Below are 17,994 nucleotides of genomic sequence, written 5' to 3' on the forward strand. Positions count from 1 at the left end.
AGCACAATTAAACCAATTCCTTAAAATACGTTTTAAGGCAAAATAGTTTTCAACTTTAGCAATATCTCAGTATGAAGAAACCATTTTTATCTACTTGACAGAATCTCCAAGCTTGATTTATATGCAGTGACCTGAACTGTGACTACAGGTACCAAGTAAGAGACTTTCTGTCATTATTGCACCGATTTTGTTTGGCGAACTGGCGTCCGATGACCAAAGGGCAATCGAAGCCAAGTCAAATTTGTTGCTAATATATACGTCTAACAAACACCGATAATCACCGCAAAAGAACAACCGAAATGCAAATTCTATTATTTCACAACTCTGCAGTTTCGCCAACTTCCACTTTGCGATTCATAATACCTATGAAAGTTTTTTTTATATATAAAAAAGAAATCAAATAAGGTGGTGTTTTCAATAAAACGACAATGATAGCGCGTAACACTGCCAAACGCCGAATTCCAAATTAATCTCAGAAGTTTACGCTACTCTTCCTTGCCTCCTACCTCATTCTAAACTCCTCCCCACCCACCACCCCTGCGCTTAACACAAACAAGCACACACACACAAATCACAGAAAAAGAACCTTGCTTTGGACACCGACAGACAAGACAGACACAGAAGCTACCATTATCACAACGTCATAGACAACATGAAAATATTTCAAGATATTTCAAGGAGAAAAAATTAAAAGTCTATGTCAGACGAAGGGACAAAATCCTCACTCTAGCCTAGCGGCATATCTGCAAGTGAACGGAGCCAATACAAGAACACGAGCAGATAAAACCCCACTACCAACAACCTAACCTAGTGCCAGTGACCGGGCTGAAACCTCACAGGCGACAGTTAAAAAGCTCAAATCATGTGTTCTCACAACGGCAGTATCGATTTCCTTCAAGGAAAAGCCCACACTAACATACGGACGCGCTTAGAAATACGGACCCCTTCTCCGCAACCCCACACCTTTTTCCGCTGTCAAAACTGACACGCCCTTTGCAAAGGTGGTTCTCGCGCGTGAAATGCCTCATTTTTCATGACTTTATTAATGCATGCACGCTTTTTTTCCCAATGCTCCTCCACACGACATTCTTGCCTTTCTTGCGTTTTATTGTACATTGCATTCATTGACTGACGGCCCCTGCATGCACCATAAGGGAACAGCGAGAGTTGAATCGAATATAGTATTTAGGCCAAAGGCCAAACACTGGGACCTATAAGGTCATTCAGCGCTGAAACGGAAATTGACAATAAAAGGTTTGAAAGGTGTAACAGGAGGAAAACCTCGCAGTTGCACTATAAATCAGTTGTTAGGAGAGGGTGGAAGGTAAGATGGAAGAAAGCATTTATGAAAGGAGGTACAGTAAAAGTAATGAAATAGGTGGCAGCTAGGGGTCGAAGGGACGCTGGAAAGACCCTCAAGTAATGCCTACAATACACCACACGAGGGTGCACTGACGGCACTACCCCCTACCGGGGGGGGACAGCGAGAGACAGAACCCTACTCATAAAAGAGCAGCCGATGATAAGTAAAAACCATCTTCAGTATGTACTAAAATCAAGATAAAAAATGTTCAGTTTCGTAATGATATTCCCAAAACAATCCAATTTTGACACAAGACCTGTCACTTGGAGAAATAACATTTAATGAAGGTAAAAATACTCTTAATGCATTAAATAAACATAATCCAGAACTCAAATAATGAATAAAACTATATATATCCTCTAGAAAAACCTTAAAATTGAACGTCCTTCATGGCCCATAACTCAGCCACCTCACAAAACTTCCCCTGAAATATATATCAAACAGTTTCCACCATATTTCCAAGAGAAGAGAGAAAGAGTTGAATACACAACCTCCGTCCAAACCGGTTGACGGGAATAATAAAAAAAATATTTATAGACTCAAACATGATATTTTAGAACGTAGAGGGACCAACCTTATGAGAGAGAGAGAGAGAGAGAGAGAGAGAGAGAGAGAGAGAGAGAGAGAGAGAATTAAGTTAACCCAATTTTCAAGAATTTTCCAGGGGAAAGGTCTAATGCTAAACTAGCCTACCTTTACTTGATCAGTGGAGTAGCCCAAGAAATGACACCTGCTTTTACCTATCATCGTTTCATCATTTTGTCAAAGGAAACGAAAATAGCAGTTTTAATTTCCATAACCAAAATTGCAAAATCGATGATGACAACAACAAGTAAAAAATGCTTCGGCGCAATGGAGTATAATGAAGGCCAACGAAAACAAATCTATCTTTCGTCTCGGTATAATGCTGTACGAGCCGCGGCCCATGAAACTTTAACCACGGCCCGGTGGTGGCCTAGCCTATATCGTTGCCAGACGCACGATTATAGCTAAATTTAATCTTATAAAAACTAAAAAAAAAAAAAAAAAAAAAAAAAAAAAACTACCGAGGCTAGAGGGCTGCAATTTTGTATGTTTGATGATTGGAGAGAAGATCAACAGACCAATTTGCAGCCCTCTAGCCTCAGTGGTTTTAAAGATCTGAGGGCGGACAGACAAGCATCTCAATAGTTTCCCTTTTACAGAAACCTAAAATATTCTTGTCTCTTATGCAGAATAACGACCTACTTTTCCATCACTTCCCTAACAGTAATGTTCCTGATTGTCTTTGCATATATAATTCTTTATAATGGGATATTCTTGTTAGTCTAACTTCAACTCTTACAATTCGTGATAAGTTTTCGATATTTCTCCCTATCGTCTTTAATTCGTTTTCTGTCACTGGAAGAATATACATTATATATATATATATATATATATATATATATATATATATATATATATATATATATATATATATATATCAAGCGCGTTCATATCAGCATGAATAAAAAGTTTTATCTAAAATAATATGAATAAAGAATGTTGTACATTACAATGATGAAACAAACGGTAACTTATATGTAACGTATAAGTTATCATGTCAACGATAGTTCCTTTCCTTAACATAAAAAAATAAAAATAAACTAATATACACGATAAAATATAAATAAAAAAATATAAATAAACTAATATACATAATATATTATAAATATAAAAATATAAATAAACTAATATACACAATAAAAATATTATGAGTGACAGCGTCTTGAAAGCACTGTCAAAAACGGTTCGAGCGTTCATTAAAATTACGAAAGTGCCTTATGAAGTTGACTATATCCAAAAAGAGAGAGGGGCTTTTGCAGCAGCAGCAGCAGCAGCAGCTGCCATAGGAGAGATCTATGTAGGAAGGCAGCAGCTCTTTTCCACACCGCCAGGTTCTAACAGCTACTACTACTTTGTGGTCTCTCGCTCTCACCGTGCAAGGAAGGAAGAGAGCGCTTCCACAAGCAAGACTCCGCCCCCCCTTCGCACTCCAGAATCTTTTTCAATCACTCCAACAACAAAAAAAACAAAAGACTGCGAAGGGGAAAAATATCCGAAATCGGAAGTCGATAGGTGATGCCGTGAAAAGAAGAAAATAAAATGAAAGATGAAAACGATGTTGAAAGGAGAGCGTCTACCAGGATTAATCAAAAGAGCTCTCGAGGGAGGAAACGGGAGTGAGGATAACGAGGAAAAGCGACATACGAAGAAAAAAAAATTTTTAACTCACACTTTTTGTATTATGCAGTTGTTATTGGCCCGTTCAAATATTCAATATTTTCAGTCCACTAACATAAAAGGAACCGTTTTTAACATAGTTATTAAATGAGTGACTGCAAAGATATGTTGTACCAACACGAAAACTTCAGTAGCTCTTACAATATGTCACGTTGGCGAGTCGACAACACAAGTCTGACAGACAGGGCATAGCATCAAGTATCACAGTCACTCGGCAGCGGTGTTTCCAACGACAAACTTGCAATTAAGTAAATAAATAAAAATTAAAAAAAATTTTACTGAGAATTTTACCCTAAAATACAGAGATTTCAGACTGGCCGTTCTAGGACTGGGAGGAAATGAGTAACATTAAAAAAAAAAAAACTGCAACTGACCTTTTGGAAGGGGGCCTGGTGTGGGGGGGGGTGTATTTTACTTGTATTTGATTCAATGGAGATTTCAAAATTCCCTCCCCCCATCCCGCCCCCTTCGTCCCCTTCCTGGCCTGTTTACACTTTCCAAGTGTGTCCTGAATTCTGGTAGTTTTTTTTTTTTTCTCTCTTGTCTCGCTCCATGCCAGACACTACTTGGCGATCCCTAAAATGAAAATGAACTATTGTTAACCCTTTGTGGGACCATTGCCAAGCATTACCTGCCGCGAATTGCACAACAATCAAACACTGCTGGTTAAATACATCCGGCGAAGGAGAGGGGAGAGACAGAGAGAAAAAAGGAAAACACTTCAACTATAATCCTACTCAGAATACCGAATAAATTGTCAACCAGAGGGCGAAAAGTACAATAGACGCAGCAACAGGCCAGCCCCAGCTGTCTTGATATGCGACACCATTTATCTTTTGTACTTAGGGTCGAGGAAGAGGTCTATCTATGGCTTTGTTCTGAGAACTCTGTCCCAAAGAGGGATACAGGAAAAGGCGCCAAGAAAAGAGCGACAATGAAGGTGCGACTGAGGTCTTATACAAAAAAGGATTGTTTTGTGGTATTGTCATCATTCATTACTGTCTTTATTATTACTATCATTTGCTCTGCGATATTGAGAAAACTTTGTAGTTTCATATCAGATGATTCTCCCATAATACGACGGAGTTTGACCTATTTTCCTGGGTCTCACGTCTCTCTAAAACATCGTCATTTCATTTTACCTTCATTTTAATGACACCATAATGGCCAGGTACCTGGAATGTTGGTCATTAGTGCCTCATATCTTTGGCCTTGACTTTCCAAGGTCAATGGTGAATCATTTAAGTTCATTTTTTTTTATTCTTTTTTTGGTTTTCCTGAAAGTAGATCGGTACGTACCTTGGGAGCTAATGACTATCAACCCCTACATTTCTGAGACTGACAGGTTTCCAAAATCACCGTCAATTTAAGGACCAAAAATCTTTTTTTTCAAAATCTCTGATACTTCGTTAGTCAAGGTATCAAGTCTTGAGACATTTTGTCAGGACTTAATAAAAGTGAGTTTGACAGAGAAGCAGTAATTTTTAGAGAGAGGCATATTTCAACCGCTCCAATATCCTACCCCTCCAATATCCTAAAAACCACTTGCTTGCTAACTTCTCTCAAACTCGATCATTTAAATCAGTAACCTTACAGATACACACAAACATATGAATAAGAAAGGCGACACACATCCCCTGCTTGACATTCACTGGCCATCGTATGCTTCGTTTGCGACAGTCAATCCCACAAATAACAGAGATGAAGGCAGGATCAGTGCTTTGCCGGGGGTGGGGTGTGTGGGGGGGGGGGGGAAGTTTACGTGACTTCCGAACCACGTCGAGAGTGAACTTCTATCACCAGAAAAACACATTTCTCACTCCTCAATGGAATGGCCGAGAATCGAACCAACGACCACCGAGGTGAGAAGCAAACACCAAACCAACCACGCCACTGAGGCGTTCCTTGACTTGTTGACCACCAGATTTCGTTGAAAACTTTCAACGCCCACGGTAATTACGTTCAATGAAAATAATGTAGATCGAATAAGTGAAAACTAACACAATTTTCAAGCAACTTCATGCGCCTGAAGGATTGAAAAAGCATCATCAAATCATCTTAAGGTATTGCCAAAATTATTCACCTCTTCTGGAACGTTGAAGTCACACCCCTAAGATGGAGAGATAAAATAAAATATTCGTCTCATTTCGAGTGGGTGACGTGCTCGCCTACCGATTCGGTAGTCGCGAGTTCGATTCTCCGCTCCGCCAACGTGGAATCAGAGGAATTTATTTCTGGTGATTAGAAAATCATTTCTCGACATAATATGGTTCGGATACCACAATAAGCTGTAGGTCCCGTTGCAAGGTAACCAATTGGTTCCTAGCCAGTGGTCTGGTTAAACTAAGATATGCTTAACATTTGAAGCCCGTCAAGTCTCCTTCTCTTATTTGTAAATTAGTTAAATCACTGAGGGAACAATTTGAATCCAGATTATAACAAGAACAAAATGCGCCAAAGTCTCTTCAGCGCAATCGAGTTTCCTGTACAGCGTATAATGCTGCATGAAACACTCAATGTGCTGCAGTAGGAAACTCTCAGTTACGACCGCGCGTCGCTCAGTTGCTCCCCACATGCGGTTAAGTGAATATGCGTCGGCGACGCCTCCGAAATTGGGCTCGACGGCGCCAGACACACAACAAAGTCTAACTTTGATCTTATTGATAAAAGAAAAACTACAGAGGCTAGAGGGCTGCAATTTGGTATGCTTGATGATTGGAGGGTGGATGATCAACATACCAATTTGCAGCCCTCTAACCTCAGAGGTTTTTCAGATCTGAAAGCGGACAGGAAAAGTGCGGATGGACAGACAAAGCCTTCTCAATAGTTTTCTTTTACAGGAAACTAATATTTATGAGAAACGAATTTTCCTCATTTCAGTAATATAAACTATTCGTTGTCACAACTTACTAACATTAAATGATAGGCTACCTTTTGTCAGAACTAGGAGCGCTAATATTACGCACGCCAACTTGCCATTAGCATCGACAAACTTCCCAATTCCAGTGACAAACACCTTGCACAAAATGGCAACCGTGGCGTCAAAAGATTCCTGCTTAATAATATAATAATAATAATGCTTAGGGAGGAGAGCATCTCTAAGGGAGGTAGTAGCATTGAAAATAAAGGCTGCTTCTACGGCATTCAATCTATATAGTCGTCTGCATTCATCTTGATACATCAGTTACACGCTGACGTAAAGAACCTCTTAAGAAGAGCATAGAAGACGCAATATAAATTGAATGCCGTAAAAGCAGCCATTATTTTCAATAATAATAATAATAATAATAATAATAATAATAATAATAATAATAATAAAATAATAATAATAATAATAATCGCAAACTATAATAATTATTGATTGTTATTTTATTTTTTTTTTTTGGTCTATCACAGTCCTCCAATTCGACTGGGTGGTATTTATAGTGTGGGGTTCCGGGTTGCATCCTGCCTCCTTAGGAGTCCATCACTTTTCTTACTATGAGCGCCGTTTCTAGGATCATACTCTTCTGCACGAGTCCTGGAGCTACTTCAGCCTCTAGTTTTTCCAGATTCCTTTTCAGGGATCTTGGGATCGTGCCTAGTGTGGACTCCTAAGGAGGCGAGGATGCAACCCGGAACCTCACACTATAAATACCACCCAGTCTAATTGGAGGACTCAGAGACCAAAAATAATAAATAAATAATAATATACTAATAATAATAGTTTTCGATTTCAAGACCTCGGACTCGAATCTATCAGACAGCGGCTGAGGTGTCAGAACACCCCGATGACCAATTGTCCTATTCCGCCAAGCTTTAGAAATCGATAAATCAATCAGGTGTTTAAACAGAAACAATTGAGGAAGGAAGAAACCGAGGAGAGGAGAGGAGGAGGAGGAGGAGGAGGAGGAGGAGGAGGAAGGAGGAGTAGGAGTAGGAGCAGGAGCAGGAGTAGGAGTAGGAGTAGTAGTAGTAGTAGGAGTAGGAGGAGTAGGAGGAGGAGGAGGAAATCGCTCGAAGCAGATTGTGCCGTAGCTGTCGCCGGTTCCGGTTCCTCTTCTGGGCAGACAAAGTCACGGAAATTGGCAGAAATTGCCGCCTGTTGTCAACATCACCCTAAGCAGAGGCAGGGCAGCGGGGGAGCGCCATTTCAGGGCGGTCCTGCTCTTCTGTGAAACATGGAAACGACTGCGTTTTCACGCCAGACAAAATACACACAAGATCATCTTTAGGTCACACAGAAAATTTATATGTGATGCTCTGAATTTTGACGACACACGAAAGACACAAGATCATTTTTATATCACACACTAAATTTATATGAGACTCTTTTGTCTGAAACATAAAAAACAATCGCATTTTTACGATAGACAAGACAACATTTAGATCACATTGTAAATTTAGAGGCGATACTCGTGCGAAACATTGGAGCTATCGTCGTTTGACGCCAGACAAAAGAGACGTAAAATATTGTGACGATCCCATTGCTAACAAGCACTGGAACATTACCTTATATCGAAAGAACAACAGGGATAGCCGAAAACGAGCGTATACTTCTACTTAAGTTACAAAATATAATGTGAAAATCACAACATAGTTTCAAAAATATATTTAAATACTATACGTCAGTAACGAAATGTAAGAAAACGTAGTTATAGTAAAACCTAAAACAGTTAGCATTATAATAAACAACAAATACAGGTAAACAGCACAAAAGATGCGTAAAGTCGGAAAATGTAGACACAAAAAGTGCGACTAAACACAGGAAAAGGATATATTAAAACAATAAAACCCTTTAACGAGAACCCCAACGACCTATCTCACTCTCCAACAAACACAAAAAATGGTTAAAAATCCAAACCAAAAATATTCCGGAGATAAAAAGGGGTCAATGTCGAAATCAATAAAGGACAGTGGCGAGAAGAATAGGGAGTGTGACAGGGCGATGATAGGGGAGAGGGCAGGAGGGGAAGGAAGGTTAGGAGGAGAGAGAGAGAGAGAGAGAGAGAGAGTCCAAAAGGGTCCAATAAAGTGCCACAAGAATGGATAACAGGGCTTCTCTAAGAACCGAAAGACATATGGCTGACAAAATCAATAAGAGACCCTTTTACAACTCTCTCTCTCTCTCTCTCTCTCTCTCTCTCTCTCTCTCTCTCTCTCTCTCTCTCTCTCTCTCTCTCAATATCATCCACCAACTCCTCTTCTAGAAGATGATATTGAGAAGACACTCACTGTATTATGGAAAATAACGAATGTTGGTACCAACAAATTTATATATATATATATATATATATCTATATGTATATATATATGATATATATAGCTTATATATATATATATATATCATATATCATATATTCTATATATATATATATATATATATATATAGCATATAGTATATATATATATATATTATATAGTATATATAGTAGATATATATATGTATATATATATATATAATATAATATATATAATGTGCATATTATCGTGAAACAGATTTGAAGATTTAATCCGTCGTATTAAGACCACTGTCTGCATGACAAAGGAGGTAAATATAACTATCAACACACGAAGAAACCAAACAGTAGAGGAGGGACCGAGACGCTGAAGAAACAGTTCTCCCTTCTAGAGAGCAAGACCGAGAAAACGGCGCAAATTCCAGGCATTGATGTCGGTCGCCGCCTCTGCAAGCAAAGCGATTCATGTGGCAGAGGCCCTGTACAGGGACAACACCTCAAGCATTCCTTCTTAGCGCGAATCACCGTAGACGAATTCAAGGTCGTCTACAGCATGCCTCTTTAGAGACCAGCCCCTGTGCTTTCTGTCTTTTGCGTTTCATGCCTTAGGTTTCTTCTCATTTGCCTGTCTAACTTCTTGAACTTCGCCTTTGTATATGTTTCGCAGCTTGTTGAAATAAATAAATAAATACATTCCAAGCGGTTTCTACCAGGGTCTAAAAGGCGAGTTTGTGGTATTGAGTTGAGTTAAATATAGAATTTAGGCCAAAGGCAAACACTGGGACCAATGAGGTCATTCAACGCTGAAACGTTAACTAACGGTGGAAGGTTTGAGAGGTGTAACAGGAGTAAAACCTCGCAGTTGCACTATGAATCAAGCGTTAGGAGAGGGTGGAAATTAGGATGAAGAAAGAGAATATGAAAGGAGGTACAGTAAACGGAACGTAAGTGGTTGCAGCTAGGGGCCGTAGGCACGCTGCAAAGAACGTTAAGTAATGCCTACAGTGCACCGCATGAGGGGACCAGGTTAGACTAGACTGACAATGGAGACACTACTCTCTTCAACCTGAGGTCCTGGTATCGTTTAAATACTTAATAACAACAACCATCGTCTTCAGCGCCGAGTGACGTCATGGCCTCTGTGAAATTACGCCCTTCGTGTCTTTCTTGAGCTCTACCGCCAAAAACCTCAGCTGATCTCCACCTCCGTTCTCATAACTCTCCTCCAAATAGGTCTGGGTCTTTGTTGCCTACAAAAATGCAGCTGATGATCACGCTTTGCTCTGCCAGGGATTATGCGAAGGATATGTCCAGCCATCTCGATCTTCCTTTCCTCATTATCTCGTCCAAGTCTGGAACTTCCGAAATCACCCTTATGGCGCCATTTCTGCCTCTATGGTGGCATCTGACTCTTCCTAAAGCTCGAGTCCCAAATGGGCGAAATCTTTTTCATCTAGCTCCACTGTCATGCCACGATTCATGCCCGAATAGCAACACAGATCGTACTTGACCTGGGTATAAAATTACTTTTGAATGCAATGCCTGTCTATTTGGTTTCCAAATCTTACTCGGAATACTCGCCGTTTAATCTCACTTTTTCAGTCTCACTAAATTCCAATTCCAGAGACTGAATTGGGAATTATATTCTTAAATATTTCACATATTCAATTTCATTCCTCCTCCTCTCCATGTGATGTTATTTCGTCCCTTTGTGTACGGTCTGTCCATTACTTTTGGTTGTTCTCTGTTTCTGTAAGGCTGCATTAATAATATTAATTTTTCAAAAACAAACTAAAAGGGCTTTATAAAAAATTGATAATATAGCATCAGAACACTATAAAATAAAGGTACTGTAATCAACGATGATGGAACCAAACTAACTATGGAAACAAAAGCACCACACCAATTCAGAATTTGATCTTTTATGGCCTTTACATAAATATTACTAACAATAAAGGCAATTTAAATCAGCGGATAGCACCACTTCTGGTTAAAACACCATTTTTCCCCCTCAACCCTTTTTCTTTAAATATGCCAAAAAAAAAAATGACCAGAGAGTTGCCACTCAATAAATAATTTACAGATAAAACAATATATATACTGCCCGGCCCGAAAAATAATTAAACGCTGAAGCAGGGAAACACGGAAATGAAAGATATTTGAAAACAAAAGTGAAGTAATCACGAAAAATGAACAGCAACCAAACGTTGGCAGAAGCTTCTTGATACAATGGACGAAAAAAAAAGAAAAAAATTATATTGTGAAATATTACGAAAAGGAAGTCATTTGAAATTACTGCTGCTCTCGCTTATCCAAACGAACGCAACATGGTGCCATCATATTTTAGCATGTGCGTGAGTGCATATGTACATGTACGTAGAAATCTATGCACCCATACATGACAAATTTAAATAGACAAGCTTAAATGAAATGCATGAGCATCAAGCATTCGAATGCCTGTACTGTACAGAATGAATATACATACATATACATACACTTCTACAGATACGTGCACCCCAGAGAGAGAGAGAGAGAGAGAGAGAGAGAGAGAGAGAGAGAGAGAGAGAGAGAGAGAGAGCTGAATCTGGATGAGTCTGGAAGCTGGTCTGGGCGGGCGGGTGTGGGCTGAGCCCCAGCGTAATCAATACCCGGCGGTGGTCCGGTCGGCTACAGCCCCGGAATCCTAATGACAGTGGGCACCAAAACCGCGTCGACAACGCCCATACGCCGCCCTTGCTCTTCCCCAACAGTGCAAACAAGGCCGCCGCCACTGCCTCTCTGGGACAGAAAACGAGACCCCAGGGCAGCATGCCATGATGAGTGCCATGTGTTTCCAAGTGCCAACGCGGCGGGTGCAGCCTGACGAGATATCAATACCCAGTCTTTCTTCCTGGCTGTGTCGAGGGCGCCGCTCCAGAGCTCCTCCCACGCGTCCTGCGGGAGGGAGCAGGAGGAAAGGAGGACGACGAAACTCATTCCTACGTCGCTCCCTCCGTAGAGGATAGCAGCCAATCACAGCATCATTCATTACATAAACAAGCGGCCCGTGAAACTCAACCACGGTCCGGTGGTGGCCTAGGTTGTTGGTACCTACAGCGCTGCCAGAAGTATGATTAATGGCTAAATTCAACATTAAATAAATAAAAAATAATTGAGGCTAGAGGGATGCAATTTGGTATGTTTGATGATTGGAGGGTGGGCGATATAACCTCAATAGACTTAAGATCTGAGCGCGGACGGACAGACAAAGCGGGTAAAATAGATTTGTTTTACAGAAAACTAGAATTTTGTCCATAATGGAATAAAAACTGTCGTATCTTTGGCTGACATGATATTAATAAGTTACAGGAAAATCCTGCCATCCTTCATTCACAATCTTAGAATTTAGATTTGAAACACACCGGGTTTTGTCACTGAAAGAAAATTTCAAAGGAATGCACATTCCAAAAGTGCTCATGAGGCGTTAAACATTTTGACCATTAACTACCCCCCACAAATTTCATTTGGCCATTTCAAAGAATTCCCTAAACACTGTCTAGTTTCTTGTACTTATAATACATATATGTAATAAGAGACATCTATCCATATAATTTTTTACGGCCCTGATTCTATATATATATATATATATATATATATATATATATATATATATATATATATATATAAATATATATATATATATATATATATATATATATATATATATACGCCAAAAAAAACTATTTCCAGACATAAGAGTGGCATGTTAATATTTTCTCGACAGCGCATGCCATTGAACTTGCTCAAATGCCTCCATTCTCGATACAATCAGTCTAAGATCTTCAGATTTTTCTAAGAAGCCAATCTTTAAATCGGCAGAGAAACGAAAATCCATAGCCATTTTCATACCTCCATTTTTTCCTGTTATTGCATTCCATCGCCTTTGCACATTCAAATGGCAAATAAAAAATGTTCAATTCCATTTTCTCCCGTCTCCCGCCATACTACATCACGTCCTAATGAATATCAAATAAAGCAAGAATGACCATCTTTCCTAATACGATGACCCCAGTCGTAGTTACGCTAAGGTTCAATCAATCGATTTCTGGCAGAACTTCTGTACAGCGATGACAAAACTCTACGGTACCCTGGCTGAAGATTTCACTATGTTTTCTCGTTGAACGAATCCAGTCGGTAGTTTACAACGTGGGTTCTTCATGGGGGGTATCCATACCCCAGGGTATGAGAACTACATGCTGGGGGTCTGGGATTTGATCTCTGGATGTTTGCACATATTTTATTTTATTGTGTAAATGTATAATGGGTACATTTTTTTAAATAACTATCAAAAAACTATACATGCTTTGGATTTTCTTGTATGTTCTATTCCTAGATATTCATGCCTAAAGTATGTATTGAACTAAGTATATTACGTTCTATTCTCAATAAATAGGACTTAGTGGATTAAGCAAAGGGGGCTTGGAACCATATTGGGCAATTCATTGGGGGTCAAGAACCCCTGGTTTGCAAGACTTGTGCTGTTTGTGGTGTATACTGCACTTATCACGCTTCAAAGGAAAACAACCAAAATCATTCTTGAGGGATATTTCAACTATGCAAAGTTCATCTTTCTCTAGAAAAACAATATCCTACAAGCAAGACATACACACGCACACACACATTATATATTTCATTGATATAAATATCCATTATTATGACATTCACTATAAACGAGAGAAACTGACACCCAAGAGAAGTTATAACAGATAATGGATATACTGTGCAGGCATAAATTTGAAACCAAACGTTTGAGACTAAAAAACTGCATTTTACTACAAAAGCAAAAACGAGACGTAGCAGACGAGAGATCATTGCAGAGCTCAATAGTGCAAACAAATAAAGCACATCAAACCGAAGACCGCGGAACCAAGTCTCCCCACTTCGTACAAATCACAACCAACAAAGAAGAAATGTGAAAACTTGAAGCGAAGGAAAATTCAAACCACTTTCTCAGTGACCACAACCACTCATAGCAAACAACCACCATGAAACAAGTTATAAAAAGCATATAACGATCCGAGTCTGTTTCAGCGACATTATAATGGTTCCCTTGTTACGTATTCGCAGTGCAAACAGATTCGTTTTCACAAATCGTTAAAGATGTCGCCAAAAGGACTGGCTTGATCAATGGTTACTGCAGCTGAAAAATACAGGGTCCAGACAGGACTACTTCACTTACAAAGTCTCTAAAAATAGCTCTTGGTCCTTGGCAGCTCTCAGGAACTTAATACTTCCTAATTTATCATGCAAAATGGAGAACTTCTTCACCGTTGGCATTTCGGCACACAGTCTGACCCAATGCCGCTAAGAACATCATCTGTTGAATGTTTTTCAAACATTGGTAAATATGATGAGGTATTTGGCTTCATGAAAAAAACGAACAAGGCAGTTCGAATATATTAAAAACTATGTACAATACAGTGAGAGGATAATCTTTTTTACATCAGCGAAAGCTTGCTCATTAAATTAATAGTTCCTTAATCCTGCATACCCACGCTAAAAAAATAATAGCAATCACGACAACAAAACAGGAACGATTTAAATAAAGAAAAGAGGAAGAACGTAAAGAAAACGAAGCACACCAGACAACTCAAGAGTTTGATTCGTAGTGGTCACCTTCTACTAAAACTAAATAGCCTTGGAAACATCTCAGGAATTAGACCGGGGGGGGCAAAGAAGAAGACATTCGAATCAACTTCACCAAACTCTATGGCCGGAACTTTTTATCCAACCATATCCGGACCACCTTAGAGGCGAAAGCTTCAGGACTTGATTGACGGCCAACTGTCCCCAGAAGTCCGAGATCACTAGGCACGCTTTTCAGTTCTCTGTAAAAGAAAGTAGAGATGGCTTTGTCTCTCCGTCCGCACTTTTTCTGTCCGCACTCAGATCTTAAAAAGTATTGAGGCGAGAGGGCTTCAAATTGGTATGTTGATCATCCACCTTCCAATTATCAAACATACCAAACTGTAGACCTCTAGCCTCGGTGGCTGAGAGTTCCATGGGCCGCGGCCCATACAGTATTATACGCTGTACAGAAAACTCGATTGTTTCTTCGGAGCATTTTTTTCTCGCTTTTTATATAGGGACAATCACATCAACATACTTTACTCTAATTGAGGACACAGGGGTAAAACACTCACTAGAATTGCCGCACTCTACAATACTAACATATTTGGCTAAATTACAATCGAAGCGCTAATGAACTCCGTAAGGGACCTAAGCACTCTTCCGGGAGTAGTCGAGGTTACGACGACAACCAAACCAACCCCTACCCCCCTCCCAGGGTTAGGGTTCGATTCCCCGCTCTGCCAACAAGGAATCAGAAGATTTTATTTCTGGCGATGGAAATTCATTTCTCGATGTGGTTCGGAACCCACAATAATCTGTAGGTCCAGTTGCTAGGTAAACAATTGGTTCCTGGCTACGTAAAAAATATCTGAATGGCTCTGCAGCAAGCCCCTAGGGGAGAGCCTGTTAATTCAGCTCAGGCTGTCGCCTGGTTCAAAATAAGATATGCTTAGCGACGACCTCCTCAAGACGGAGCCAGCGACGCTTTCATTTCCAAAGGACAAAAAATCTGGTCCCGATGGAACCTCATTCCGCAGGTAACCAGGTTATCGTAAAATATAAAATAACCCAAATTTACGACTTATTCGTTTTAAATGAGTGTTATGTCAGTGTGCCACTTGTAGAAATATAAAACTTTCAGCCGCCGCCCATGCAAACTTCAGCCACGGCCAAGAGGTGGCTTGTGTGTTTAGCACCCATAGCAGCGTCAGACGCACAATCCTGACTAATTTTAACTTTGACTAAAATAAAAACTACTGAGGCTAGAGGGCTGCAATTTGTTAGGTTGAATGATTGGAGGGTGGATGATCAACATACCAATTCGCAGACCTCTGAGGGCGGACAGAAAAAGTACGGACGGACGGACAGACAAAACCATCTCAAAGGGGTTTTCTTTTACAGAAAACTAAAACTGATAAAATCTTACGTTCGTGATGAATATAAGAAAACAAAATGACTTTAATCGACTTAATCACGAACGAAAATATTTGGGAGGAACTTCCGGTAGTCAAAATCGTTCGTTCTTATCGAAGATGAGGCCTCGGGACAATTGGTTAGAAGATTTGTGGATTGGAAAAACATAAATAGGTTGAATTTCAAAGCCACAAGCTGAGAAACCAAGAGTTATCGTGAGTAAATATATCCATCTGTGATAACTTCACCCTAAACGTGCGAGCGCACGAGCATACACAATGAATACAGGAATAAAATACTACGTTTTCAAACAAATACCCTGTCTCCATTCACGCTGAAATAGTGACAGGCAATATCAATAAACAATTTTTCACAACCCTCCCTTCCTCTTCCTCTTCCCCTCCCCACCTCTCTCTCTCTCTCTCTCTCCTCTCTCTCTCTCTCTCTCTCTGTGTGTGTGTGTGTGTGTGTGTGTGTTTGAATTTTCAAAACAGCATAGAGCAGTGATTGCGTGCATATTATTATGATTAAATATGGACGGGTTTCAGATCCCGACTGACACACAGAATGCAAATTCCTCCTCCTCCTCATTACCATCTCCTAAAGGATGAGACTTTATTCCGAGTCAATTTGTTTCCTTTGGTCTTAACTTATGGGGCGTTTTAGAGCATTCCCTCAAAAGCAAAATAAATAACGGCCATAATCTATTCGGCTCTACGTATACCTCTGCATGGAAACGTAATTCAGCCCATTGTTAATATTAAATGCTCGTTTAATTAAATGTTCTCATTTCAAATGAAAGTCCTTCTGCAAAGAGGAGCTATCCATTCTGTCTGGGGACATCCAACCACTTGTTTAGACAAAGTCTATTTAGCGTTTGTTCCGAAACTTTTTCTTAACTAGAAAATATTTAGATTAAACTTTAAAGTCTTCTTAACCTTGAGAAAGAGAAAAGAAATCATCGACATATAATTTAATTCATTTACCTCTCAGTTACTTAAACACTTTACAGATAAACCATTCTTTATTTTACTTTCATAAATTTTCTCTTCATAATGTAACTCAAAATACCGAACTGAGCCCAACATAAGGATTTCCAATAGAAAACTATGTATGTATGTATGTATGTATGTATGTATGTATATATATATATATATATATATATATATATATATATATATTATATATATATATGTGTGTGTGTGTGTGTGTGTGTGTGTGTGTGTGTGGGTGTGTGTGTTTATTATATACATATACTTTTTATATATATACGTACATAAGATACACACATATACATCGATGGCATTCAGAATCAACAATGGAGAAAAATCTGGCGCAACTTCGCCACTGAACAGGTGCTAACCAAGACAAGGAATCGCCCTGGAGCGGGAACCTACAGACCTAGAGTAGGTAGTGCAGAGGTTCTAGGATCTTCTTCAATCGTCTTGTGACGGAATCGACTCCTCTGGATTGAATCTTCCCCCCACGAGCCATACAGCCAGCCATCCTGTAGCCCTGTGAGGCTCATTACCATTCAACAGTTCGATATAAACGTTCTAATGGAATTTCTGTCGAAGAACTTGCATTCCAATCTGCGGTCCATACCACCTCAACCGCCCATCCTTCCCCCCCCCCCCCCCCCTCCCTCCACCTCCCACCCCTCTACTGCGTTCTTGGCTGAAGTCCAATTCCTAGCGGCGGTCTAATTCCCAAAATTCAATACCTCATTTTTCCTCTTCAGTATTTCTTCAGAAGGTTATGGTATTCACGCGTCTGTTATTCGTATCTATTTCTGTCAAGGGCTCATCTGCACTTCATGGCCATCGTCAATTTTACTGTAGTTTGCACACTAATAAAAACTACTTTCTCATTAATAATAGCATCGTAAACGCCCAACCTTCCTCGACATCAGCAATGTCCAACAACCCTTCGGAACCGACTAATTAAGTTACTTGGTTTTCTGACTATGATCAATCTTGATCATTTATCATCCCTCTCTTAATCACTCCGGCCTTATTTTGACTTCACTTTTTCACCCATAGTTTTCTTTTGTGTTGCAGATGTGACAATTAATGCAGTGTACAACAAACCGTTCTATTTATTTATTTTTTCTATTGCTGCTAGTGT

General features: G+C 39.7%; 1 protein-coding gene across 11 annotated transcripts in view; it reads right to left on the minus strand.

The window, feature by feature from the left end:
• The window catches only part of LOC135227004 (synaptosomal-associated protein 25-like), a 183,530-nt gene that overhangs the window by 127,666 nt on the left and 37,870 nt on the right, over positions 1 to 17,994 (minus strand). For 5 of the 11 annotated variants that reach the window (XM_064266743.1, XM_064266745.1, XM_064266742.1 and 2 more), the window contains exon 2: positions 4,000 to 4,201. The exons of the other annotated variants lie outside the window; for them this stretch is intronic. In XM_064266743.1, coding sequence (XP_064122813.1) covers positions 4,000 to 4,083 — 84 coding nt within the window. In that variant the 5' untranslated portion in view covers positions 4,084 to 4,201. The remainder of the gene's footprint in view (positions 1 to 3,999; positions 4,202 to 17,994) is intronic. 11 annotated transcript variants of the gene reach the window in all.

The sequence above is a fragment of the Macrobrachium nipponense genome, chromosome 15 (assembly GCF_015104395.2).
Source record: "Macrobrachium nipponense isolate FS-2020 chromosome 15, ASM1510439v2, whole genome shotgun sequence".
In the NCBI taxonomy this organism is placed as follows: domain Eukaryota; kingdom Metazoa; phylum Arthropoda; class Malacostraca; order Decapoda; family Palaemonidae; genus Macrobrachium; species Macrobrachium nipponense.